Source organism: Besnoitia besnoiti, chromosome IX (assembly GCF_002563875.1).
Source record: "Besnoitia besnoiti strain Bb-Ger1 chromosome IX, whole genome shotgun sequence".
Classification (NCBI taxonomy): Eukaryota; Apicomplexa; class Conoidasida; order Eucoccidiorida; family Sarcocystidae; genus Besnoitia; species Besnoitia besnoiti.
Genome location: NC_042364.1, coordinates 1,545,338 through 1,572,225, shown reverse-complemented (window position 1 = coordinate 1,572,225; position 26,888 = coordinate 1,545,338). Strand labels below are relative to the sequence as shown.

The window sequence follows — 26,888 nt, the reverse complement described above, 5'->3', positions numbered from 1 at the left end:
CTTCATCCCGCTCTCTCTGCCGTTGTCATGCTGAGCAAACGTCTTCGGTCTCCATCATTACTTCATGGTTGTCTCTCCGATTCATCCTCGGCACCACAAGGCAGGTCCCGCCATCTGCAAGCCTCGTGTGTCGAGATCTGCCACGGTGGCCCACGACTAGACTCGCGACGCACTCCTCAATAATTGGAGTCAGACTACTGCTTCCACGTGATTGCTGGAGGGCATGCATCGCCCTGGTATCCTTTGCATAGGGTGAAGCACCTCGGAGACAGGGAGTATACTAATCGGCGCTTCTACCGGCGAAACGTTTAACCACGTGTCGCCTGTGAGTAGCTTTGATTTCGTGCTGCAACCTCGATACTGTCTAACCTGGAGCTAGCGCTGAGGGGATGCGAGAGGTTACTTCTCAGTAGGACAAAGCTTGAGACCATGGACACACGGACACTGAGTTCCTTGTGACCTGCTGGACGGTCATTTTTGCAGCTGGAGCTTGTGTCTTGTGGATCCGCTCGAAGTGGACGCCCCAAGGATCCAAAGGGATCTCTGAACTCCACTCAGTACTCGTTTTGTGACTTCGGCGCCCTCAAACAACATGGCGGCAGTTGGGAAAAAGGTGGTCATCCCACCACCAGTGATAAAGAAACCGGATATCGCGGTCAAGAAACCGTTGATACCTGTTTCGCCGGCAGCGGGTGTCAAGAAACCGGGGGCGGCCATCTATCCAAAGAAACCAGGAGATGGCGGTGCGATGAAGCCGCCGAAGCCGATACCGCTGTCGAAGAAGCTCCCGGGTGAAGATCCCGGCCCCGCAGCAAAGAAAGATTTCGTCAAACCAGCTCCGAAGCCAGTCGCCCTAGGGAAGGCCGGGGCAGCAGCCGCGGCGCCGAAAAAGGGCGTATATGGTGGAAAAGTTTCGGCGAAGAAGGACAACCTGCCCAATTCTGTGGGCAAGGAGGCGAATCCTGCTGCCCCGAAAGGCGTCGCAGGAGCGAAAACAGTTGCGAAAAAGGCCGCTGACCCAAAGGCGAAGGCGGGAGCTTCGGACAAGAAAGAGGCCGCATCCGCGAAGGGCTCCAGCGGCTGGGGTTTCTTTTCACGTCTCTTTCGGCGGAAACCGCAAAGGCCGGTCGAGACTGCCAAATCTGCAGAGAAAAAACCTCCTCCCAAGTTCGAAGCTGTAAAACCTCGGAAAATGGTCGGAAAGAAATTTGGGCCGGCTGGTGCGGGAGACTCAAAGTTTCAGCCGCGGTTTGGCCAGGGGCCGGCACCGTCGCCGAGTCCGGCAGCCAAGGAGCTGCCCAAGACTGGCACAACCCCCCCACTAAAGAAAGCATCAGAGGTGGCAGCCTCCCCCCCTGCGGCTCCGAAAGTTCTTGCTGGGCTGCCGCCGCTCAAGAAGCCCGCTAGTGAGGCTGCAGTTCCTGCAAAAGGGCCCGCCGTCCTTGCACTTGCACCGAAAAAGCCGCTTCCGACAATCCAGCCGAAGAAGCTTCCTGGGGCACCGCTTTTGGACAAGAAAATTGAAGTCAAAAAAGTTGAAATTGTGCCCAAGAAACCGCTTGCTGCTCCAGATGAGGCAGCAGGTAAGCACAGCACTGCGGTTTGAAAACCTTTTTTCGCAAAGAAAGATGAACACTGAGAGATGCCGTTTGACCTGAAGAACCGTTCAGGAGCGAAGCGGCGTGGACCGACGGACCCACACACTATGCAGTGCTGTCCTGTTTGAACGTGTGGTGATTTCGTGTGCTCTGCAACACGGAGGAATACCGGCAGTGGTCGGCCTCTCTGCCTTGGCCGCATGATGTATGGATGTGCTGGATCTCTCAGGCGTCCACATTACCTGCGGATTCTCCTTAACCGTGTCGCATTCTGCTGTGCACTTACTCCTGCTGTGAACGGGATGGCTCGGCTCCTACGAGCTGCAGTTGACTGCAAGACCAGTACGACCGCCGATTCCCGCTATCCGGAGTCCGTCCAGCATCTGTTTTCGGGTAGCCTACCGCCTTAGTTGTGACGCTATAGCCTACTTCATTCAGTGGAGCGCTTCTCCTTGGTTCACTAGCATTGGTTTTCATGTGGTGTCTTTTCCCCTATCCACACCCTTCCGCTCAGAAAGTCTTAAGAAGCCCGCTGCAGCTCCTGCGCCCAAGCCTGAGCCAGCGGAGAAGAAATCGCTTGTCGCAAAGAAGTCGCTCGCACCGAAGGGGGACGGACAGGCGAAGGAGGAAGGCAAGCGCCCTTCCGTTCCAGGCCTCTTGAAGCAGCGAGGGGACGGGCTCAAGGCAGGGCCGGCACCGAAGCGCACCCTTGCGGAGCTCTTGGGTCAAACGGCAGCCAAGGCTCCATCCGGGGATGATTCGCCCATAGACGATTCTCTTTCTGTCAAAGTAAAATCCTACTTCGAGCAGAACCCCGAAAGTATTCCACAAGATGACGAAACATTGAAAGCGGCCGAGGTTTCTCAGAATTTGATCACGCAGGTTACGCAGGCTGTGGGGGCGTCCCCATCGGATCAAGAAGCTGTGAAGAAGGCAATCAAGCTCGCCTTCAGTAAGACACATATACGCGTCAGTCCATCGACTAGAAGTCCAGACTAAGGATACGTATTATTCAGGCGCACCTACGCGGGACGTTCAGCAACGCCTCGTTTCCCGTTCATCTCTTTTATGATATATCTGTGCGAGCCATAGCCTCACCGCCTTGCCCCTGCGTAAATCCATCCCCACGAGGATTTTTGGGCGTCTGGCGCACAGCATGGGTCACCCTCGGCCTGGTTCACTGTCTTCTGTCATGTTTCTGGCTTGCCACTGATGCTTTCTCAGACTGCGACATCGCGTCACGACGTCTGAGAGATTTCCTTAATGCCCGGTGGACCGGAAGTCGAGCAGAGTTGATTGAAGGCAAGCTGGGGCCAGAGCCAGTTGCCAAAGAAGTACTGAAGGATAACCCGAAAGTCCTGGAAGCTCGAGACTGGATCGCTCTCGCGCAAGACATAAAAGGTAATTGCGCATTGCTATTCGTTTTCGGCAGACTCACAAGGGTCCGTGCGTTGCAAAGGAGAACCGAGTTTGTTGCCGGCATAGACGCGCCGCATCGGTCGAAACGGCGTGTGTCCACGCGCATCTCGTCGCGCGGGGCCTTGGGACCTGTACTGTGCCGGGTTTCGGATATTGGTCCCGTCGCTGCCCGTCTTCACCGTTGCAATGTGTGTTTGGAGTTTCGGGACGCCACGAGGGGTGTTTTTGATGGTCCAGGGGCACAAGTCCAAGTTTGTTGCTCGTTCTCCTCGGGTTTTGTGTGCATGTTTATAGCAAGTGCTGTCGCCGTTCACAACGCTCTTGAGAGTCTGAAGAACGACAAGGCAATCGCGTACAAAGATCTTATAGCGGGGCCTTTCGGGGATGCCGCGAAATTTGGATCCCTGGCAAACCCTATCATCAGTTCGATTCAAGCCAAGCAAGAGACAGCCGCACTGTCTTCCCGGAACCTTCTGATTGAGCTCCAGTCAGTCGCCGGTAAGGGTGTCAGTATACGCTGGATATCTGGAACTTTCGCCCGACCGCGTATATGGAGGTGCAGCGTGTGCCACGCAGAGAGTTGGCGTCTAGGGACGTTTCCAGAGGGAAGTCGGGATAGAAACTCTCGAGAAACGGTTTGTCCTCTCCTGCCTCCGACTCTGCTCGTGCTGTTGCCTCTAGAATACACAGTGGCTCCGCACACTTTATGCTGGACCTCGGGCTTAGACGCCGGAACCCGCTCTGGGGCGGCTCTGCCGGCCTCCGACGGACTTGGGTGCCCGCGTGATGTGGGGTCATGCAATCTAAAGTAATATGGCTTGATTGAGCACCTTTGTTCTCGGATTCCTGCCCCTCAGCGAGGTGTTTGCTGGTCTTGCTTGTTTACTTGTTTGTCGCATGTCACCCGGGTGTGCTTCGTGCAGCGCACCACCAAGCTGTGGCAGATCTGCGTACGTATCTCGAGAACGAGCCGGAGGTATCCAGAGCCATCATAGACGCTCCGAAGTTTAAAGAGAAGCCAAAAGCAACAGCAGCGAAGCCTACAGCCGCTTCCACCACCAGGGCATTTGCAGGTGGCGGCGCCGGGGCACGAACCGTAGCCGCGGGAGCTGCGCCTGCGGGCGTGGGTGCTGCAGGGCCAGCCTTCATGGGTTTCCGCGGATTCGTCGCGAAGCGCCAGGGGCTTGGAGCCCGTCGTGCAGATACACCCGAGTCCCTGAAAGCACACGGGGATAAGCTGTTTACCGATGCAATGTCAAAGATCGCAGCGGCCTTGGGAGACAAGTATAGCTACGCGATTCTCGCCGGTGCCGCTCACGAGCTGGAAACACGTAAGTGAGAGAGTACAAAATGATATGAGCGAGATCTATTCACATTTCGTGTTTTGCAGAGCCGCCTCAACATGATGGTGAATGAAACTCCCGGCGCGTTATGATCGTCGTCATCCGTGAGCTATATACTGTTTTTATCGCGGGAACCGCTCACAGGCACGTGGCGGGTGCACGTGGGGCTGCGAGGTCTGTTCAGGTGCCACGGAAAATAGCGGCTTGCCGTGATGGAGCAGGAGCTTCGGCCTCGCTCTGGGAGGCAATGGCAAATATGCCATAAGCCCCGAGAACGCATGTTCCCCGTAGTTTAAACAGTCGTGCAGACGGGACACCAGCAATACGCACACGTATAGTGCGCATCCGACAATCATCATCGCTCCACCACGTGTTCGCAGCGGGACAAGCCTCTCGTGTGCGTTTGCCTCAGCAGCGAGGTATTTGTAGAAGACTGCCGTCGACATGCTTGTCATTTCTTTGAATTTACAATTTCCACCTTTCCTTCAGAGCTGACAATTCCAAAAGGTACCTGCTGGCTGGCCGACATCCTGCTTCCAATGGAGAAAGAAGGGGACATCTTCAGCCACCACCGCGTTCTCTCGTACATGTTTGGATTCTTTGATTCCACGAGTTACGTACGCTTTCGCGAGTGCAGCAAGCTCACATATCGCGCCGTTGAAATGGATCTTGCCAAGCGGCTTTACCGCCTTCCCCTACAGGCTCAGCAGGAGCGGACAGACATTGGATACTGTAAGTCATTTGTGTGGATGGTTACAACGGTATTCATTTCTTCGTGTGTTCGGTGTACGTGTAATTAAGCTGTGAAATCTATAACTGTCGAAACTAGCGTGACAGTGTTGTTTTTACTGTCATTAGCGAAAGGGGTGATGAGTGTATCCCTTAGGGGGGATCCCTGACGCAGGACAGACTTCTTTTTTTGAAGAGCGCAGATCTTACCGTGAAATGTGAAATTGCCTGTAAAATGGTATGTTCTCTTTCTCTCTGCCCTCTCCAGTCTATCAAATAGTCAGTTTCTTCTGCCGCGTGGCCGCCCGCCTCTCACCACTGAATCGCCTGCGGTATGGCCTGACAGTGAACGCGCTGAAAGCCGCTGAGTGGATGGTTCCCGTCACCCCAGACGCCATGCGGAGTTCTCTGTTCGTATCACTTGATCGACTTCCGCACGATATGATCAGCCTCAGGGAAGCCGAAAAGCCCTTGCCCCATCTTTGGAAAAAGAGCCAGTGAGTTACGGAAGCATGCTACACGAGAGTCAATACTCTTCACAATGGTGTTCGCGTTAGTAGTGACGCCCACGTCGCAGTATGACCGCACAGAGCAGCCTGACTGCATTCATCGATACTAGCTCGTTTCAGCACCTCCAGTCATGGCGGCGTTCTCGGACAATTCGGCTGTTCGTGGCGCTCTGCTGCTGGCCCTAATGACCGGTTGCTTATGCTGCTAGATGGGGGGTAGACAATGTGCACTGACATTTCCTTGCTCATGTACGCACTGTGGTCATTGTTCGCTACGCAGTATTCTGGCCTCCCTCCATGCCTGGCAGTGGAGAGAGTTTCAGTTTCTTATTGTATCCAGTCTGCGAAAATCCAGGGTTGCAGCCTCTCCTCTCGAGTTCTTTGAATGTCGGTTGTCAGTGAAAACGTTCTAACACCTTTGTGCTTGTATCACAGGTCCAAAGGAGATTCCATTGGGAAGGCGACTTCGGCTGAGATCAACCTAGCGGACTTCATTTGGGAGTACCGGCAGCGGGTCACTGTGAATCGAGACGAGATCGTGTGGCAGCAGCCAGTGGACGAGCTCGATGTAGGCGCGGTTTGCGCGCTCCTTCAGCAGGTAGGTCGAAGCTAGTGAGGTCGTTAACGCTGACTGATAGGGGTGGATGGCGGTTTACCATGTAGAGTCAGCCCCACCGACGCGCCTGTAGGTATAGTTGATGTGGTTGCAGCTACTATATCTGCACCATGCTCGGAGAGTGACAAGAACTCGGGTTCAGCGTGAGGCTTGAACCAAAACCCACTATGGTCGTGCTGAAGCACCTTGCGTTGAAACGCGGATTGTAGTTCATAATTTTTATGCTACCCTCATTCTGGAGGGACACCGGAATGATGCCTAGATCCATGGTAGACCGAGTAACGTCTTTGGTCGTACGCACATCTGACACGGTGAGAAGCCCTCTTCCTATTCCGAGCCGTTGTCCTGTGTGCGGATGGCAGGCAACTCCTGCGTCTATGATGCACGAGTGGAGGCGACAGTGATGTGCTGCTGTGTCGTGAGGCTGCCTGGAAGCGTGTCAAACTCGAATGGGTTGCACGGGTTTTTTTCTTCTTGATGTGGTGCAGATGTTCAAGACGTTGAAGCAAATCGCAGAGCGGCACAACGGTTCGTGCTTATTTCGACGAAGTGAATATTTGTTAAACACGGGAATCCACATCACACATCGTATCTGGCTACAGTGTGTGATCGCATGGGGAGGTGTATTGGAAGTACCGGAATCTATGAAAAGGCTCCATTTGACAATCGCTGACCACTTCTCCTGGGACGGCTGAGTGCAGCTGAGTTGCGATACGCATTAAAAATTGACGGAAGCCGTCGGCTAGGCATGCAGCAACAGAAGTTGCGCGGGTCGCGCGCGGCACAGCGATTGTCACCTAGTGGTGCCGCGCATGAGGTCTCCAGGTACGAACCGAGAACCGCTTGGGTTCGAAACAAATGTATGAACCATGCGTGTATGGCCGTGGATGCGTGAGTCCAAGTTCAGGTATACAAGCATTCCATTGGGTGTGTTTTCCTCAGTCATCTTCGTGAAAGCTGCCTAATGTCACTTGTAAAGTTGTCCACTTCTTGACGCCCAGTGGCAGCAAACTCTACTAAACGTCTAATCCGTGCGTTGGTCCTAGGAGGGCCATCCATCCGTATCTTTCACTGTGCGACCACAGGTCGAAGACAGACGACGCGCAACGGGTCGCCCAACACATGTCGCAATCCGGACAGTCCCCCTAACAAAGGCAGCCTTCTCAACCTCCAAACCGCATCTGATTTCTGCAGAGATTGCGGACCCGCTCGCCTCTGGCGTGGGCTGTATCTGGTCGCCCGCCATTTGAGTGCAAGTTGTGCGAGCACGCTCTTTCTATAGCATATGATTTTCGTCACTCAGTTTGTCGTTTCCTACTAGTGTAAATCCAGGTCATGTTATGGCCTGAGCCGGAGGCACGGTGCAGCCTTCGGACAAAGAGATAGAGATGCGGGGTCGACCGTCCGCCCTTGAAACTACCACTGTCCATGTTTAGCACCGGCAAAGGGAAATGAATAGATGCACTTCAGTCGCGTGTGTGGCGCGCATGCCTTCCATCACCGCTCACCATACGGTATGGATGCGAATCAATTACTGGCACAGTCTGTCTTCGTGTAGTCCGCCAATTCACAGAAGAGAGGGTGCGCACGTCACTCATGCTCATATCCCAGGCGCGTGCGATGTTATGCCGGCAGCGGCATCCGCATCGAGACAAGACTATACCCGTTAAGAGGTGGACCTCATTCCACGGCACTGCAGACAATCCAAAAGCGTCCCAACGCCGTATTCAGACCACGGCGATACGTGATGCATTCGCGGAGGAGGAGGCTGTGCAGTGTGTCTGGGGAAGTCACTCACGGTTGGACTACTTTTTGACCACTGCGAGTCTTGCTGCTGAGCACAGCAGCGTGACAGTTTGGTATGTTGGCAGATAAATTGGAGCCCCTATGGGCATGTTCCTGTGCTCCAGCAGAGCCCTTTCAAGCTTCGGTGCCACCAAGAACAGTGTTTCCTCGACCGACGACTAAGTGACCGCGCCCTGCAAACGTCATTCCATTTAGCCACTGAAAACGCCACGTGACGCGCCGTGAATTTTGGACTTCAGCATGTAAAGGAGTTTCACTCGAGCCCTCCCGTCGAACTGAAGCACGCAGGTCTAAAAATACCCATTTAGTTCGAGCTGCCTGGCGCAGCCCTCCTCGCCAACACGCACGTGCATCACATGCTACAGAGGAAACTGTGTATCATGAGACGGTGGAGTTCCAATATCTGCCGAGCGATGGGTAACTCAGCACAGACTCTGATTTCTCTGTCATACAGCTCAAGCTTTAACAAAAGATCTGTAGAGGCGACGCCCCGAGCCCGTATATCCCGCATAACTCCGCCACACACCGGTCTCCGTTGCAGCACGTGGCTGTCTCCCTTGGGAAGTCCAGCGTTCACTCGCACCGATAGCAGGACGCGCAGCAGCAGGCGGGGTCGTGAGTGTATGTGATGCAGTACAAGGGCAAGGCCTGACCTCGTTCGAAAACAACAAATTCAACGCTGTCGACCACGCCGCCTTTTGTTCTGCTTTCCGCCATCACTGCGCAATGACAAAACAACAACGCAGCACTCAGATGATCACCATCAGGGGCTGCAACCCCAGTGCAGACTCCAAAGCGGCCGTGCTGAGTCTCGGCCCGACTCTGAGATCGAGCACATGCAACGTCCTCAAACAAAACGTGGAACGCTTAGTGCAATGAACCGTGTCTGGTACTCGCGCTACGCGCCTGCGGCGCTGCAATGACACACTTAAGACAGGACAGCTAAATAACTCCAGTGTACGTGCGACCCGGATCTGCACGTCCCGCGTGCTATCGGCATGTGCCACCTGAGGCCCTTTCTCCTTGCAAAAAGCACAACAATCAAACACGAGCCTATACACCCTTGAAACCGAGGGGTTTGAATTATACATAACAGTTCTCCTATGCAATTTCAAATCATGCTTACGTTAAGACTGCGGCGATTGGCAAACGACTAAGCACACGTCATGGTTGCCGAACGACCGGCTTACTTGGCAACATCTGGCAATACTAGCAACGCGACACATGCCTCAATTCAACCTACCGGAATCATAAGGTACCAGCTGTGGCTCTTGCCTGAGCGGGACCCCAGGTATTCCAGTGCTACCCGCCACATCCCCCGGAGTGCATGACGCTGCTGCCGCTCCACAACCGCCACCTCCTAACATGTACGCTGGTCCTTTTCCTCCCGCCCCCGAGCAGGAGTCAAGACCAGGGTCTGCCATTGCTGGAGGCATGCGTGCTTCTGGCATCGCTCGGGTAGCCTTGTAAACTTCGCCGAGGCAAACCCGACTGAGAACAAGCGTTCGAACAACCGTCTTCGGTTGTTCCTGGGTTCTGTCACGACCGTGTTTACCTCCATCTACGCTGGTGTCGCTTGCGGTCTGGAGATGTCCACCACCCGATCTGAGATCTCTTTCGTCTGCATGTGCACGGCCGCGAGATTCATTTCGAGAATCGTCCCCTGAGCTTTCACTTAAGTCCCCCAAGACGCCTCCGCACGAGTCGAATCCTGCAGAGTTTCCACTTGCCACTGATGCAAACGACCTCATGCACGCCATGCATTCGCCCCGCCCGGCAACTGGACGGCTACACATGGTAGGGTAAAAGCACTCAAGCTGGCGCGGGTCACTCTCCTTGGCCTTTCCTGTTGAACCGGCCTTCTGCAAGGCACACGACGCAAACCCAAGAACGCCGGGTCCTCGCACGCTGCTCCTTCGCTTGTCGTTCTTTGGCGTCTTCGGTGCTCGACGTCCAATTCCCATACTCGTCGATCCGGACGCCACGTGTCCGCTCGCGCCGGATAAAGCGTTTCTTTTCCTTTGAAAGGCCGCTGCACCACCCCCACTGCCCCAGCTCGTGACACCGCCTGCTCTCGACGGCGAAGCAAAAGAGCTGTATCCTGCTGCTCCAGCAGACCCCCCACAGTGTGGCGGTTTGGGCGAAGTAATTGGAGGAGCTGAGGAGTCCTGTGGAGACCGTGAGTACAGATCTGCCTTGCTTGCCAAGGGAGAGAAGTACGTGCCGACGCCGAAGAGCTTGCCTGCAAACCGTACGCACCATGACCGACTAGGAATCAAAATGCTACACAGCACGGAAACATTTGTTCAGAGGTTCACCCTCGTATCTCGTTTGACTTCGAGCCTCGCTAAATGGCGCTCGCCTGTCTCGAAAACAACTGCGCCTCCGCTCCCTACTCACCACGATTCTCGCCAGCCCGGCGGCAGTCGAAACCCGAAACCGCAATCAGTTTAGCGCGGTTGGCTTTGCATCCATGGAACAGAAAAAACTCGTTCAGATTAACCTGCAGCAGGAACCAATGCATCCACTCCTGTGAGACGCATTGCACCACAGTTAGTTAGTAGAGGTGTGAAACGTGCAGATGTGCGAATCATATGACCTTCTGTCAACCGGTTACCGTGTGTGCATGTATAAAGCACGCGGCTCTAACGAAATCGCAGCGCCTCTTCTCCCTCGGTCTCCCGATTGTTTCACGTACTGATGCTATGATAAGACGTTGTTAACATCCAATCCAAACCCCCACGTGTCACATTCTGCCTGCACTGAGACTGGTCATTATCTGGTATCGCACCGTTCCCGCGTGCTCCGGCTGGACGCGCAAAATCGGGTTGCCAATAACGTCATCCACACTGGCGCAGTCGCGATTTCCCTTGAACAGCATCATCGACTCCCTCTCGTGAAGGTACCGCTGGAGAAGCAGTGGGTTGTGTAGACGCTCTATTTTGCACACCTGAGTACAGCCAGGAAATTACGCGCTTTGGCGTCTGTTTCGCAAGAAAATAGCGGGTGTCTTAGACACGAATAGCGACGGGCATACAATTGCCAAGCAGCGTTGCCAAAGGAATACGTGGCAGTCTGAACTGTAAAGTTACCCCAGCTCGGGGCACCACGAAGCCAGTGCATAACTCTCCGTTACGACCCAAGCCAAGATACTAGTGCACTCTTACCCTGAGCATCGGGGGAGGGTGGAAGACGAAGGCACCGCCCTTGCTTCTATTAAGAGGGAATGTGCCGATACTCCCCGGTCCGTAAGCGGGTAACGGTCCTGGAGTCGAGGCGCTCATGGAAGGTGCAGGGCACCTGGAAGACGCACCTGCCGAGTTTGCACTTCCGGCGGGACGCGTCCACGCAGCGTCTCGATGGGACGCGAGAGAGGAAAGTAGCTGTACAGAAAGACATATATTACGCGTTCATGTGGCAACTTGTGCTCGAAGCCCTCGACCCGGCCGCCAACCACATGTAGTGCTTCATGCTTAGGAGAAGCGAATAACCGTACAACAGAATGACCACATCTTACTTTTGTCCGGAAAGGACACGCGACTCCTGAAATAAAGTTGGGATCGGATGACGCCCACAGGCATGTGTGACCGCGGTGAGCGGCCCAGTTGACCGCTTCCGCGGCAGCCGTCCCTCGTACATTACCGCCACTGGCCTGCTGATCAGAGTGTCGCTCATGTCGACTTACGGCAACAAGGCAGAAACTGTAGTGGCTGTCGCCAGGTTTAAGCACCTCTCTGTACACCCCGAGGTTGGTGGCGAGAGATCCAAGAGAACCGCACATTCCTCCTACGAGACGCCCACGTTCTGACTGGTTCACGCCTGCATCATTACCGGCTGTCCTCTCTATTCCCCCTGTTTGCTGTATAGCAGCAGGCCCCGGACTCTCACCAGACGCTCTTCCTAACGACCCGGCTCGTTCGCTGCAACCCCATTTATCCATCCCACGCGCGACCCCCGACAGCGCTGTGTTTGAGCACATTCCTCCGCCTCCTCGCCATCCAGGTGATGCGCCAGCTCCCACGCACCACTTCCCGTCTCCACTTCCGCTGCCAGCCTCCTCCGATTCATGTTCTGCACATCTGAATCGTTGTTGCCGCTCCAGTAGCAAAAGCTGCTGCTCGGCCAGCGCGTGCCCGTGGCGAGGATAATGCGGGAGCGCTGAGGCGACTTCTGTCAACAATTTTACCGACGCCGCTGCCTCCCGGCCGAGAAAAACAGCCTGATCTGTCGCCCGCCCACCGCAGGTACTGTGTGAACTGGTGCACAATGATCCACCAAGCCGACACGCAGGATAACCGGTCGCCCCACAGACCGATTGTGGGCCAGAATGGATGCAGGATGAGCTGCTTCCTTGCACACTACACGAGCATCGGCAGCCGTCTGCTGCGCCGATCATGGAGGATGCGGCAGAGGTGTCGCAAAAACACGAATGCCTAACCGTAGTCACAAGGGGTCTCGGCATTCGTGCGTATGACACATACGACTTGAATTCCGAAGGCGTCTCTGTGGAGCAACTAAAATCCTGAAAGGCACACACACATGTAACAAGAAGGTAACGCGACCAAATGCAATATATGGACACCTGCCCTGAGCTGACTACGATCCCTGCTCTGCGGAGGTTCGCGTTTGACGACCGATTCACTGTAAGATTATGCGCGTTCCAACTGCGTTCTCGATGCGCAGGTGTGTGTGCTTGTCTCGTTGCTCCTGAGTGGATCCCCGCGCACGACACGGCAAAAAATGCTAGTTCCCTTTGCGCAGCCGCATCCGATAAGAGCCCTGCAGTGCGTCGGTATCCCTGCGCGAATCGTGCCACAAGATTCGCCCCCACATGCAATCAAACTCAGCCTTTCATGCCATGCATGTCTGTCGAAGTGACTGACCCCCGTCAGTGCTCTCTCCGCCCACGCGCCTGCATCTCCAGTGGCGTCTCCACTCCCCGCCAGCCTCCCGTCATCCTGACAGCTTATAGAGATACCCCCATGGGCTTCCACGCTTCCACGCGGGGTATCTTCTCTCTCTTCTGAGGTGCTTGGCTCCTCTTGGCTCGCACCACCGCCGATGTCAGATTCCTCGCGTGCTGTTCTTCGTATGCGGGCCGGCCCATGCAACCTCCTTTCCGCAGTGACTGGTCTGCTATCACACGAATCCGTGTATGTATAAGGGTGTTCACCATAGTTTCTAGTACCGCATGACGCTTGTGTCTCCGTTGGCTCTCTGAGCGAGCGCGCAGCTGACCGGCAGCAATCCTGTCGGTTACCCACAGCTGCACCAGACGGCGTTGTCCGATTATTATCATCAGCGTCTTCCCCAGCAACAACATCAGAGGCCTCGAGGCGAGAGGTCACGTCTCCACTTCCTCCCGAGGGACACGGAAGAGCAGCGTGCGACGCGCAACTCCGGCATCTTCTTTGACTGGGGTGCCTCATCCCGTGCGGACTGCTTGTAGTATCCTCATGGTCAAAAAACGCTCGAGTTAGCGACACGGCTGGTGTAGTACGGCTGCCACCAACAGACTGAAGCCGGCGCCTCGTTCCGGCCCCCGAGAGGAAATTGAAAGCCGCTTCCGCAGCCAATCGATTGCCTGTGTTATGGCAAAAACGATCGCGAGGCGCTGGCCCAATAACACGTGTGGTCATAGCTCTCACACTCCCATCACGGAAAATGGGGTTTTCCGCAGGCGACCCAACACCTGAACCGGCCCACGCGCATAGCCCAAAGGGTACCTCTTCCTCAGCGTCAGAAATTCCTGCGCAGCCTCCAAAGATCTCTGACACCTCAGAAGCAAACAAGCTTCTTTTCCCGGTATCGTTGGGGCGCTCCAGAAACCCCTCAGTTCCGTCCACGACGCGGACGGTGTCTGAAGCCAGTGGCGTACCTCCATTCACTACGCCCACAATCCTTTCTGACTCTCCAATTCTACAGTCAGTCTGAATGCCTATCTGGCTTTTATAAGTCCTGAGGTTGTGGTGGGGTAGACCTGCGTGCTCTTGCCGGCGCATGCCGTGGCAATGGCCTGAATCGCCACTTCGCGTGATGTTCATCCCCGCAACGACAGCAACACGAGTATTGGGCGTTCGGTGAATACGACCAGACAGAGATATAAAGGCCAGCGGAGAAAAGAGAGTGCGAAGTGCTTGTGCCAGGGAGGATGACGAGTTCACTGCGCCGTCATCGTCAGTATGCCAGACGCCACCGTGCGCATGCGAGCTTTGTGAGCCGTTCGTTCGTTCTTGCTGAGGGCTGCAGTTTGCATCGCCACCTCCATTTTCTTTCATTTCCCTAGGGTCCCAGCCAAACTGTGTCTCCCCTGATACCGTGCTCAATCCTGCAACCGGAACTGTCCAGTGGCACCGCCCACACAACATCGCCCTTCGTTCCGTGTCTGTCCCCTGTGTGACCTCCCAGCCCCGATTGCCCAGTTGGACCCCGGGATCATCCGATGCCACAGGAACAACAGGCAAACTTTCGACATCACCACTGCCCCGGCTGCGTCCGTTGAGAAGGATGTTCTTCGATCTCTGTGTCCGCTCTCCATGCTGCCTTCCCGTACAAGCAGTTTCCAGATTTCGCTGCGCTTCCGGTAGCTGTTCGCCTCGGACGGAATCCTGGACAGAGTTCACCACGAACGCCGACGCGAGAGTGTCGGCCGAATCGCGGGCCGCGTACGGTTGTATGGGAGTGTAACATAAGCCATGCAGCACTGGCCCATCCCTTTCGTTGTCTGTGACTATCAGTGATTGTCCACAACCGGTTGCTCCGTTGCTGATTGCACATTTGGAATACGCTTGCATTGGAGCTACTCGCCGGGTCACGGACGAGAACCTGTTTGAGTCTGGAGCAGTCTCCGCACACGAAGCATCTTGGAAGCATACATCCAAGATGTTGCAGCTTCCCTCACCGAAGTCGATGTAACTCCCTCTCAGGCTCTGACTAGTAGTTGAGGCCATGACGTCGTCGTGAGGTTGGAATCCTGGTGCACCGTCGCCAGCAACGAGAGAGCATGGACACGCGATGCCACGTTTCTCTGCGCGTGACCACGATCGCCGCCCTTGTGACGAAAGCGAGGTGGCGAGAATTCTTCCACAGGCTTCAGGCTTGCCAGGATACTTCGTGCAGCAGCGCATGTCTCGCCTACACTCGTCGCTGGCGCTCCGCTTCTCCCCAATGCTCCGGTGGGTGGACCGGTCGTGACTGGCCATCTGACGCTTCCTGTCCACACTGATGTGCGCCTTGCTCGACTTCAGCGTTCTCTGCCGGACAGCGGGCTCTTCCTGACGCGGTGAACAGCAGCCCGCCGTGTCAGGAGTAACGTGGTTGCAAAACCTCTTGTACCCGCTGACCAGCGCACTTCTGCGGCCCCACGTGCCATGTTCCGAGGAATTCCCATAACCTGAGGACTGTGACTCTTCTGTCGGCTCAGCACGGTGTGACCCTATCTTGTCCGCGAATCTGTCGCCGTTGTTGCGGCGTGGGAGTGTCCTACTGTCGAGACCAGCGGAGTTTTCGCACCCCCCACAGGTGAGATTTCGCGGGATACGTATTTCGCACAGCTCTCCGATTCCTTCCCCTACTTCCTCCACTTGGAAAAGGCTGTTGACGCGGCACCACGGTGAATGACTCTCCCGCCACCGCTGGCGCGCTCCATCCTGCGTTGCCACAGATGCGGAGAGATCGAGTGGCACGGACAGAACGGCCGATGATGGGAACGTTGCAGAGCACGAGCTAAGAAAATGTGAGAGCTCAACGTGTCGAGCTGAGCACTCGACACTGGAGGTTCCTACGGCGGCAAGAGCTGCCAGAAGCTGCCGCTTCCGAGTAATCTCGCGGGTATCGCGAACCCGCACAGCGAACAGGCGGCCAGTTCCGGTCGGCACGACACTCCCTCCTCTCCCGCCTGCATCTGCTCCGCTACCGCCAACGCCGGCACCGCATGAGCTGAACGATGAAGCACCGAATAAGCTGGCCGAAAAGCGCTTAGCGAGGGCGCTCGTAAATGTGTGAACAGGCGTATCAGGGTCTCGGCGGCGCTCGCTGATCCACCCATCGCTTAGTCTACAGAAGCAATAAAGCAAAACGCACACCGTACAAGCCGCACCGCAAGAAAGGTTCACGGTCCCGCGGAGCGCATTCTCTAGTTAGTGCAAAATGTTTCGCACGAGACACTCGATCCCTTGGCACTTGTACTGCCCGGTATCATTGAGAGGGTTCGCTTACCTGAGCCGCATCAGCCCCTCGTTATTCATGCGCCGCTCGAACACCTCCACTTGAGTAGCTGGTGGGAGCGTGCGGACAACCGGTCCTTCGATTTCGAGTCCCTGGCGCACGTTCAGCAAATAACCGTCGGCTGCGGTCAAAAACAACAGGAATCTGGTAACCTCGGAGTCATTCACGAAAAACGTGCAAGCACTTTCACCCGCCGTCTCCCTTAGACGAATCTTGCCGCTCCTTTTGCTGCGCGGTTCTGGTTGCAGCGGAATTGTTCTCACGCGTTCCAGTTTGGGGTCAGTCCATACACTAAGTTGCTACTACTACGTGATCGAGAAGTTAGTTGTCAGCAGCAGCTCGGTATCTGTTTGAGAGCGGTGTGCAGCCAGCTAGAGTGTCACAGTCAATCGCAGCTGCAGGTTCGATCTCAAAAGAGCAAACGCACACACGAGCGCCTTCAACGTCCATATCGGTAGTGTCGATAGCATGTGTTACCATCTTCTATGAATAACGAGCCTGCGGTGCGGTGCGATCTGGTACAAATCAGGTGTACACGCGCGGAACACTGTGAGAATGAAGGTCAAGCATCGCAGTACGCCACAAGTAACAAGCAATACGTCACACACGTAGTGAAGGACCTACCGATGACCTGATACAGTTGCGGAGTTTTGAAGATCTCCTCTGCCTCGTCGACTTTTTCCAACTGAATTTCTCTCTCTCTACCATCCTGGCTGAGACGACGCATACTCACCCAACCGATGGTCGTTCTGAGCCTTAACACAATCATCCGGCAAGAGGTCGAACAGCAGGCGCAACTCCCTCCTGTCCCGACGCAACTGCTCACATGGGTACTCGATCCTTCTCTGCTACGCTTTTCCGAATGAGGGCAGGCCAAACTTCTCCCCGTCATCTCTGGCGATTCATCCACCCCGGAATCTGTGTCTCGCATTTCAAGATGAATTGCGCTTCGTCGCATAGTCGAGGCCCCCTGACGGGGAGCACGCCTGGGGGGGCAAGGCTCGGCCTCGCCTCGTTCCGTGGATCTCTTCAGAGGAGCTGGTAGGCTGCTGTCTGTGCTGCGACAGCCGGGGCTGCTCGGTGTGCCGCTTTCACTTGCATCTCCTTTCTGCTCACTTGCCGTCAGTGCCTGTGCCGTGGAAGTGCTTGTCCTACTGTAGAACGAGAAGCACTGTGCAGCGCGCAGCACGGCTCCTAATTGTGGCGCATTCCTGCGACCGTCCTTTTCCACATGTTTTTCTCTATCGTGCCTACTGAGCACGCTGCCAAATGCGGCCAATCGCGAAGCACCAGTGCGATACTCCAAATGGTAGGGCTGTTCGGCGCCGCAGACCCGTTGCCACTGGACACCGCCTATGAGCCTTGACCGTGGACGTCTAGAACATGCCGCCTGAAAACTCAGCTTTCCCCTTCGGATCCTTTCATGTGCGCCACGCCTCTGTCGCCTGTTGCAGCAACTGCAACATCGCCCAGAGTCTGCACTTTCTTTGTGAAAGGAAGGGGAATCACGACAGCAGAATCTAACCGCCAATGCCGCATCGAAAATGGGGACGACCTGTCCAGGGTTCAAGAAGCCTATGGTCGGCGAGAACGGGGAGATCGATGCCCTGAATTCACACATGCATACATCATCGATCGCAAACAGCAATTCCTCAGGACAGTGCACTGCGCCTAGTGGTCTGGACAACAGGATAATCTACTTCGAAGCATTCGTGCGGCGGTAGCTGCGATGAAACAGGTCGCTGCCGACACTCACACTGAACCGGCGACGCATTTCGGCATGCGATGCTGTGCAGTGGCAAGACGAATTGCCCATGCATACATATGAATGCCCCGTCACGGAGGTGCTGGAAGCCATGGTAGGGACCGATGCAGCGCTGGCAGAAGACTTGTCTTATCACAATGGGCATGCATGTGTTTGTGCGCCGCAAAACATTCTGTTGATAACTGCTCGGCACTACATGTTGTTATTACGTAAGGAAACGTTTTCCACTGCTATAGAATCGGGACTCTGTAGTTCGACAGAGTCACGCACCCGACTGGAACGGTGTTGCGCCCACAGACACGGTACAACAACCATCTCTGTCTGAACGGACGTGGCGCCTCCTCGCCCTGTCGATGCGTCCCAAGAGTTGAAGCCTTTACGCTTGCGCCTGGATCTCCTCGTAGTCCATCCGATACTGCTGGTAACCACGGCGTAATGCCCCCCGCGTTTCCTGCTGGTAGCGTGACTCCAATCTTCCCCGGCGATCGGTGGTTCGAGCGATTGCCAACACCACTGCTGGATTGCTGACTACGCGAAAGGTCTCGCACCTCGTCATCACTCATTAGTCCTCTGCCTAAAGCAGCCGTAGTGGTCGAAGAAGTTGAGATCTCGTGCCCCTCCTGTTCTCCGCTGGAGTCACCGTGGAGACTAGGCAATGGCTCATTTCCACAGGTAAAGCGTCTGATTCGCCCCTGCTTACACATTTGTCTTCTGTTGTAAGGCGCCGCATCAAACGCCGAGCAGCTGTTCAATGTCCTCTTGGTAGGACCGCGACACCATCGTTCCACCAGTCGCGAGCATCGGCGATGACACCAACACTGTTGTTCGCTGCTCTGGGAGGACGCGCCCGAAGAGTTTCCCAGGGTAATTTCCTGGGAGCCCTCACAGTCGTGCAAGTAGCATGAGCTGTTGTGACGTCGGTAATTACCCCAGATGCCGGCGTCTTTCCACCATTCAGGCTGCCCATTGGGAAACTGCACGCGTGCCTCATCGTCCGTACGGTACCAGCCTTCCTCCGCTCTCGCCCAAACCTGAACCACTTCCCGAGTTAAAAGGCGACAGGCACCATGCAGACCACCTTTTTGACCACACGTTTTGCGTAGTCGGCGGATGTCTCTGACACCCACACTGCCGGCATCCCTATGTCTTGTCGGAGGTTGGCCACAACGCCGGCCTTTCCGAGCGAATCCCGCAACGCATCCTCTCTCGCTGGCTGTCTCACTTCTAATGGACGACGAACTGCACTTCCGCTCTTTGACTCTGATGGCCTGGACAGGGTTGGATGATTCTCTCCGTCTGACAGTGGATACGGATCGCCGGCGACGGTTGAAAATACGGCATCCGCTCAACCGCCCCCCCGTTGGAACACCCAAGGCCACAGAGCATGCGGCCCCGCATCCGAGAAGCTGTGAAACGAGTCTCCGCGACGATGCGGCTGTTTCGCTGCATTCTCTTTCCTCGTCTTCGCTTGTCTGGCGAAACTTTTGGGGACTGCCGTCATCCCAGTTATCTCTCACGCGGCCAACCGTTTCGGGCTTCTCGTGCCCGTGCCCGTCGGGGAGAGTTCGAGATCTTCTGTTGCGTGCGGTTTCACTATCGCTGCTGACACTCAAACTTTTTCTGGTTCCTGATCTGAGCCTCAAAAAGCTGCCTACGGCTTTTCTGTGTGTCCTCCTTTGCGCACCAACCAGCAGCTGTCGTCCACACTCCTTCTCTGTACGGTCTTCCTCATCGGCTTCGACGCTTCCCTCGAAGTCTACCCCAACAGCTGTTAACATGGCCCGCGGCCCGCTTTTACGTGTGGCGTCGTTCCGGCGACCAGATGCTTCCCGACGAGCCACGTCAACGGCGTCGGCTGCTCCAGGTGGTTGCTTTCTATGACACGATTTCGCCGCTACTGTAGTATGGGGGACTCGTCTTGGTCCCCGAGACGCACGAATCCTGCTCCCCCACAACGGTTTGCAGCATTCTTCGTCCCTCCGCTCCCACTCTATTTCCCGGGTCCACATGTGACAGAAGTTGCGACGGCGACACTGGCAACAGCCTTGCCAGGCGGACATGTCAACGCATTCTGCAGTGATCCATCCTTCTGCGCATTTCAACCGCAAGGCTGCAAATGAGCCTGTGACCGCGAGAGCAATGTCGTACACCTGAATGATGACAGTCCACCCCCGCCGCACTACACACAGATAAGTTGAGCGTGTCGAGCGAAACGCACGCATCAAGAAGCCTTCCGCACGGGTGCGCAGCTTTGTCCTCCGTAGCACGAGGGCCTGAAGGGCTCGACGTTACCCAGCTCGTAACAATCGCTTTTCCTGCCCCGTTACAGGGCATGTGGCATAGCTGTCTATGCATGGACTCAGCAACGCAGTTGTCCACTTCACTTCACCATGAGCCTTTCTGCTCTCGTATCGTACCTTGAGAGACGCTCCGCGGCCAGCTACCGATCCGCAAACGTCATCATTGGTTATCTCCAAGCTCGCATGGACTAACAGCGGACGCGTCGCTATGCCTCGCCATTTCAGATGCAGTGCCTGCGTGGACAAGAGTGTGGGCCAACGTAGGCGCCAGTGGAACAGCCCGCAAACGACGTAAACTGGTAGAGCGCAGGTGTAGTAACGCCAATGCAAACGGAGGCTGTAAAGCGTCAGTGGCACGAGCTACAACATACACTCGAACGTGTGAGCACAAATAGAAGGTCTGCACGGTTCCTCCCTCGTACCAACTTCCGTGAGCGTCTTTATGTTATCTTCTTGTCATGGCCACCTACCTCATCCTGGAGAGGATGTTGGGCCAGAGCTACCAGCACGTCGTCCTCCATAAAGTGGGCAACGTGAATGTGAGCGCGGCACAGTGGAGGAAGCTCTTCAACGTCTTTGGTCATGCTGCTAGCCGCCTGCCTTAGTAGAGTTAACACTTGTAGCTCTCGGCATACGACCTTCTCGTCTTGTCGAGGCTTGCTGGTCAGTCGCAGCAGTGCTGGCCACAAGGGAGGGCATTTCGTTAGAAGCGATAGATGTTCTGATGCTGCTGCACGAATGGAACCAACGTATCCTACCCCACCTGTTGCCGTTGCCACTGGTGAACTGCCGTCAGATCGGATGGCTCCTGCTGAGCTTCCCCTGCCTTCATCACCGCTCCCTGACACACTGTCGCAGTCGTTTCTCGAGCAGCGCAGCCAAACTTTATCGCTCGGCGCAGCTTCAGGGAGCTCACGCTTGCGGGGGCCGTCATAAGCTGAATAGTGCCCACGATCTCCCCGCTTCTTGATATCTGCCCCATCACGCGGGGCTTTTCTGGAACTGACGCTGCCCTCGACAAAGGTTTGGCTACCGGTCTTCTTCCAAGCGCACCCTGATGCCCCTCGCAACGGGGTGACACCCCACTGGGTGGCACCAAATGACGCTGTCGTGTCCGAGCCACGGGCACGTGCAGCTTCTCCGGAAGAGACGGAATGGAACACGTGGCACTTTTGCATGTCCAGTGACCTTCCTTGTGACATGCACTTCGTACTAATGGAGGAGTCCTGCGCGGTCGCCCCGCGTGCTGCACTGAAGCCCGATGAGGCAGCTTTCCTGAAATGCAGCAGGCCGGCTAACGGTGACGCCCAGGAGCCATCTGCTGTCTGCTTTGCAGGCGGTCTGTCCAGTCTGCGAAGTGCCATGGCTGGAAGCTTCCCCGCATGCTTTCGGAGCCGAGCCGAAAGGGTGCGAATGCGAAGCCCAGAAGCTCTGTCGTTGTGACACGAGCTTGATACTAGGCTCGGCGTGCTTCCGAAACTTTCAGAGCTCCGGCCCCGCGCCCCCTCTCTGGCCTCTGAGGCGCGAGATACCGCTAGTCTACGAAGAACGCATGATTGCTTGTACTCATCAGTTCCACTATTGCTGCAACTCAAATCGCGCCGGACGTTTCTTTCCTCAGGCCTCCGCAAGGGCCTACTACGCAAGCGACCTTCCCCGTACCCACAGCGGGTCCCTCTCAACAGCCCTGCCGTACCACCGACGCACGGCTCGTGGCGAGGCGTGCCTGAGAAACACGACGATGATGACGTCGAACGAACTGAGCTACAGTCTTTTGATATATCCGGCCCTCCTTCCACCGATCCCGGTCCTCCCTTTCTGCACCTCGTTCCATCGCGCTTTTGTCCCCCGCTGACGCGGGATATTGGCCATGGAACACGTGCCGTGGCGATGGTTGCCACACTCGAGACAGAAGTCCGAATCCGGCACGCGTGTTTTTTCAAGGACTGCGTGATGTGCTTTCCCGCAGTTATTGTTGCTTCAGGCCTGGTACGGTTTTTGTCGTCTTTCAGGCGCACTGATGAGCTAGTCACCGAGGACCAGCCCAAAGCTGGCCAAGACGCGGGGCCCGTTTCAGCGTCTGGCATCCTTACTCCGGACAACTTCCAAACACGTCGCGGCAAGTACAACGTCCGCCCACCGTCCAGCACTGCCTGCCAGCTTCCGTACTAACAGCCCCCGCACGCGCGTGGGCAGGTGCGGCGTCCTCCCGTTCCTGTCAAGAAACGCTGCCCATGCAGGGTGCCAGAGTGGGTGCGCACCCGTATCCTTTTCCCGCACAAATGTGGGAACTGAGGAGGGCAAGAGGATAGGTCTGCACATCAAGAAGCAACTCGCCCTGCCACAAGCTCCTGCCCCGGTGACGCAGCGTTACGCCCCACCCTATTGGGGTAAAGTTAATCGAGCACATGAAATATAGGCCGCCTGTGCGTGAAGGGGACACGTGTGCGCTGGCTGTACACAGTCATGCCGCGCCAATCAACACAGACTTCTGAACGCAGCTATAGACACAAACAACACCAGCGACTGAAAAGGCATCGGTGGCGTGAGGTAATTCCGGTCACCCCACGCACAGTTCTGACAGGAGTCCCGTCGCTGCAGCTCTCCCGCAAACGAAACCCCAAACAGACGCACTGATACCCCGACCACCTACCTCTAAGCATCCACCTATTCACGTGTCCCCGCACAGCGCCAAAAGACCTCGCGTCCCCCTTGACTGGACGGCGCACGTCGCCGCCAGAGCGTGCAAAAAGAAACAAGCAGCCGCCAGCTGACGTACGCACTCTTGCACCTTCCCGCGTAAGCCGTTTATCCGCTTCCGCCTAAATCGGAAAACGTCACTGAGAGAGTCGCTGATGTAAACAGGGTCTCCGACTGGAGGCGTCACGAAACGGCGCTGTTACCTTGCATTTGGCATCTACAGCGCTTTTGGCCCATTCACACATTTACTGACGAATGATCCCCTCATAAGTTATTCGGACAGCCTCTACCGCTAGCAATTTTGAGAACGAAGCTCAACAAAATTGCCATCCGCGTTCTTAGCACTCAGAGGGGTGACGCGACAGTGCGATAACCTGACTCACGCCAGTGGAGAGCAAACGTCGCACATGCTGGCTTTGCTGTTCCGCCGCGATGCACACGCGACACGGATAGGACACACGGTCTACTGCGCTGTCCTTATGGTAGCCGTGTCTCGTCGCAGAACCGCGACCCGGCACTTCCATGATCGTGGTGTATCACAGCAATTTCGAATGGCGCCCACCTTGTAGTTCGGGTTACAGCAAGGCTGCGTAAATTGAACAGCTATTTACCGACAACTCATCTTCCCACCCTTGCAAGAGAAAGTACGCAAGAAGACGGACATCACGGGAGGACGCACAACGTCTTCCAACGTCTGGGGTGGTCTTGCGCCTGCTTCCTTCCCTCGAGGCTTGCAGCGGGCCTTAGACCTGCCAGAGGATCACACGTGTTCGGCGTCCCAGCAGCGATGTTGTTCCACTAACTATGGTTCCAGTGCGCTGGTTGGCGTTAACTCTGGAAAGCTCAGCAATTTCGGAAGCGCACGCACCTGCAGAATCACTGCACTAACCGCTGTTTGCGGCACGCTTCAAACTGTTCGTCGCCAGCTTACTGTCGTTAGGACCACAGCCGCCCCCTCGGCAGCGTGTGACGCCGCTAGATCCAGCGGCTCCGGCAATCGATAAAAAACGTCACTCCCCGCTGCAGCACGCGACAAAACAGTCTGCCGCACGTCACCAAGGCCTCCAGACCCGGATATCTGATTCACGAAAATAAACGTCGCTTCTTAGAAGAAAACACTTTTTCAGCACGGGGCTCGAGACTGACGAGGATCGCTGTCGCATGCGGGGCACACGGTGTGCGAACCCACTCTCTGGGCGGGCTCCTAATCTGCTGGCGTATGTACAGAAAGCGATACCCAACGCCATCGAAAGCTCGTGAGTTCATATAGTATTGAAACATGCACCGTACGACGACGTGGTGAAACGCATGGCTTCACCTTGGCCGCAGACTGGTGGCTTGTTCCGTCTCGCTGACATCACGGTCCACCCTTGAAGGCGACGCCCTAGTTCGTCGTAGATATGCTGTTCGTCTTCGGAGTTGACTGGTACCCCGCAAAAGCCAAAAATGTCTCTCTAAAAGTGAAGAAGCGCTCACAGCGTGGTTGCTCCGCTAAAGTTATATCGCCCAGTAACTATTGAAAGGACTTCTTCCGCCGTATTCCAACTTAACGAAGCGAACAAGGCGCGCGTAGGCTTCGTAGTTACAGCAGATGACGCGCTCCTCAGATGATCCTTTGAAGCACTCAAACAATACAACGTTCGATGTTATACACGTGTAAGCGGGAGCACCTCGCAAGAGTCTAGTAACTTCACCGACCAGTGGCCTGACCGCAGCATCCCCGTACTGCAACATAGCTCACGTGGCATGCCTCTCAAACGCTGAGGCACTGTCAAAAGCGGAGAACAGTTCACTCTCCTCACCCCACTGCCACACTAGGAACAAATTCATCAGACAAAATTTGTCTAACAAGCTAATTTCCACTTCCCACCTCAGTGTCTGGATTTCGCTGCCACCCTTCTTTGTCCCTCTCGTTGTGTAGCGCGCGTATGGCAAGTGGCCGGTGAGCAACTCGATACCGATGTGTTTGGACCGACCCCAGCCAGCTGCACCGGCCGTCTGCCTCCGTTTCTCCCCCGCAACATCTGAAGCGGATGGCTCCTGCCCCCACTACGTCACGGCTCTCCCAGCATATGGGAAAAGTTGCGCGGTCATTTTTGGCGTGCAGATGTCCTCAAGAGAGATGCACGGCTCGGCTGGAACCCAATCCCACCGCAAGATCAGTTGTTGAATTGTTTACTGCGACAATACCGTAGGAGTGAGCATCATGAAGGGTCAAAGCAGCTTGAAAGCTGGGTCTCCCAGGGTTGCTGCTACACCAGAACTAGGGTATGCTATTACATCGGCAAGTGCAAGCACCGCGGTGTGCTGATAACTGCGATGTCGCCTCGGTTAGAACTGCTGAGAAAATCGGAGTGAGCGCTCCTTCCGTATAAGTGAGCTGTATCGAGGTCGGGAGTGCGTCATCCACAGCCACGGGTCGCGAGCGTGCTTCTCGTCAGTTACGAGTTCCTGGCGTGTCGGTGTTCAGTTTCTTGGTTCAATTGCTCCAGATGGGGGTATACGGTAGAGTTTAGCCGGCACCACCCGCTTTGGCGGCCGCTTTACTTTATGAAGTACCGGATTATATTGCTCAGAAGCGGCAGACAAGTTTTCAGGTTTCGCGTCGGAGAAGCTCCTCGTCATCACATTGGACGGGGTGGACGGAAGGTGCTCGCCATAACACGCGCTCAGATGCCATGCCACGGAGAGCATTCTTTTGGCAGGGCTGTACGACCGGCGCCGGTGCACGAGTAGCATGTTCTTAGCGGGTGTTCGTTTACAGAGGCATTGTGTAACGGAAGTGGAAGTCTGAGCTTTTCCGGTACTCAGCAGCGTGTATTGGGGTAGCGCAGATGTTTTCGTATTAAGCAGTCTCGAGTATGATGCTCACCCGAACGTGGCTGACCCGAACGTGGCTGACCCGAACGTGGCTGACCCGAACGTGGCTGACCCGAACGTGGCTGACCCGAACGTGGCTGACCTGAACGTGGCTGACCTGAACGTGGCTGGCGAACCGACTCTCCAGCAACGCACGTCTAGCGCATAACCCACGTATGAACCTTCGAGCCAAGGTCCTTCCCGGGTGTGGCTTGCCCTGAGGTTTTTTGTAGAGGTTCGAACTGTATCTCCCTCCATGAAACGTGTGCTGGTGGCATGCACATTGACGGGGCATGCGTGAGCAGTGCAGTTTCCTTACTGCGTTTCTTGATTTCATGGCCAAAGCGCGGCGTGCGATTCGCTTCCCGGTCTGTGATAGAACAACGTCGAATAAAAATATCCCCGGCGAGCTGCGCATGAATGCAGGGGACGAGCACCTTCAGCGGGCCATGGAAATCCGACTGCGTGCTACGAAGAGGGATAAAATAACGGTATGTGGGAATAGGTGAGGTCTTTTGGGTTGCAAATACGTGCGCAGACGCAGCAACACGGTGCGCCGAACAAGTGGCCGATGGGTTCACCGTCCTCTGGGTCACCGATCCTTTCAACAGAAACAAAGAAGAGAAGATTTCGAAGATCGCCTATCCTTCGCTCAGTCCTTCCGGATCTAACCGGAGTGTGCAGAATCCTATACTCAGGTCCCCCAATACAAGGGAATTGCGACAGATACATCGCTCAGTCTGTTTCAGGGACCTGAGCGGCGAGCAACCGGCCGCTGCATTCAACAAAACTGGACGCGTAGCATGAGTAAGCGTTACTCCAGTGTAGGTACGCAGAAGCTCGAATAAGACATGAGCTCTGAAATGCCGTCATCTTCGGTTGAACAATTCTGTCGTACGCTTTGTATGCGTCGAAAGATAAACCCGATCGGGACTTCCTGGAGCGAGCCGCCACGCGACCGTAGATAGTGTGAGGGCTCTCACTAGCTTTCCTCTTTCCGAAATTGGAGCTTCGAATA

The 26,888-nt window shown here is 55.6% G+C and overlaps 5 protein-coding genes across 5 annotated transcripts; 2 read left to right on the top strand and 3 right to left on the bottom strand.

Annotated features, from left to right (window-relative positions):
* Positions 1–592: 592 nt before the first annotated feature.
* On the top strand, positions 593–6,618 carry BESB_013970 (uncharacterized protein; the record flags this gene model as incomplete). The annotated part of the gene is made up of 9 exons (XM_029360127.1): positions 593–1,583; positions 2,113–2,550; positions 2,823–2,999; positions 3,312–3,515; positions 3,941–4,348; positions 4,850–5,092; positions 5,358–5,586; positions 6,034–6,196; positions 6,577–6,618. 9 exons carry the CDS (start codon positions 593–595, stop codon positions 6,616–6,618), a joined length of 2,895 nt encoding a protein of 964 aa, XP_029216794.1.
* Positions 6,619–9,249: 2,631 nt separating this feature from the next.
* On the bottom strand, positions 9,250–12,416 carry BESB_013960 (uncharacterized protein; the record flags this gene model as incomplete). The annotated part of the gene is made up of 4 exons (XM_029360126.1): positions 9,250–10,262; positions 10,421–10,523; positions 10,812–10,970; positions 11,538–12,416. The coding sequence occupies 4 exons, from the start codon at positions 12,414–12,416 to the stop codon at positions 9,250–9,252; spliced, it is 2,154 nt and encodes a 717-aa protein (XP_029216793.1).
* A 253-nt stretch (positions 12,417–12,669) lies between these two features.
* BESB_013950 (uncharacterized protein) lies at positions 12,670–17,015 on the bottom strand (the record flags this gene model as incomplete). Its single annotated transcript, XM_029360125.1, has 4 exons — positions 12,670–15,669; positions 15,805–16,075; positions 16,238–16,367; positions 16,871–17,015. The coding sequence occupies 4 exons, from the start codon at positions 17,013–17,015 to the stop codon at positions 12,670–12,672; spliced, it is 3,546 nt and encodes a 1,181-aa protein (XP_029216792.1).
* Positions 17,016–18,241: 1,226 nt separating this feature from the next.
* Positions 18,242–21,513, bottom strand: BESB_013940 (uncharacterized protein; the record flags this gene model as incomplete). Its single annotated transcript, XM_029360124.1, has 3 exons — positions 18,242–20,161; positions 20,429–20,545; positions 20,782–21,513. 3 exons carry the CDS (start codon positions 21,511–21,513, stop codon positions 18,242–18,244), a joined length of 2,769 nt encoding a protein of 922 aa, XP_029216791.1.
* A 3,704-nt stretch (positions 21,514–25,217) lies between these two features.
* BESB_013930 (uncharacterized protein) lies at positions 25,218–26,039 on the top strand (the record flags this gene model as incomplete). The annotated part of the gene is made up of 2 exons (XM_029360123.1): positions 25,218–25,279; positions 25,823–26,039. The coding sequence occupies 2 exons, from the start codon at positions 25,218–25,220 to the stop codon at positions 26,037–26,039; spliced, it is 279 nt and encodes a 92-aa protein (XP_029216790.1).
* Positions 26,040–26,888: the final 849 nt, after the last annotated feature.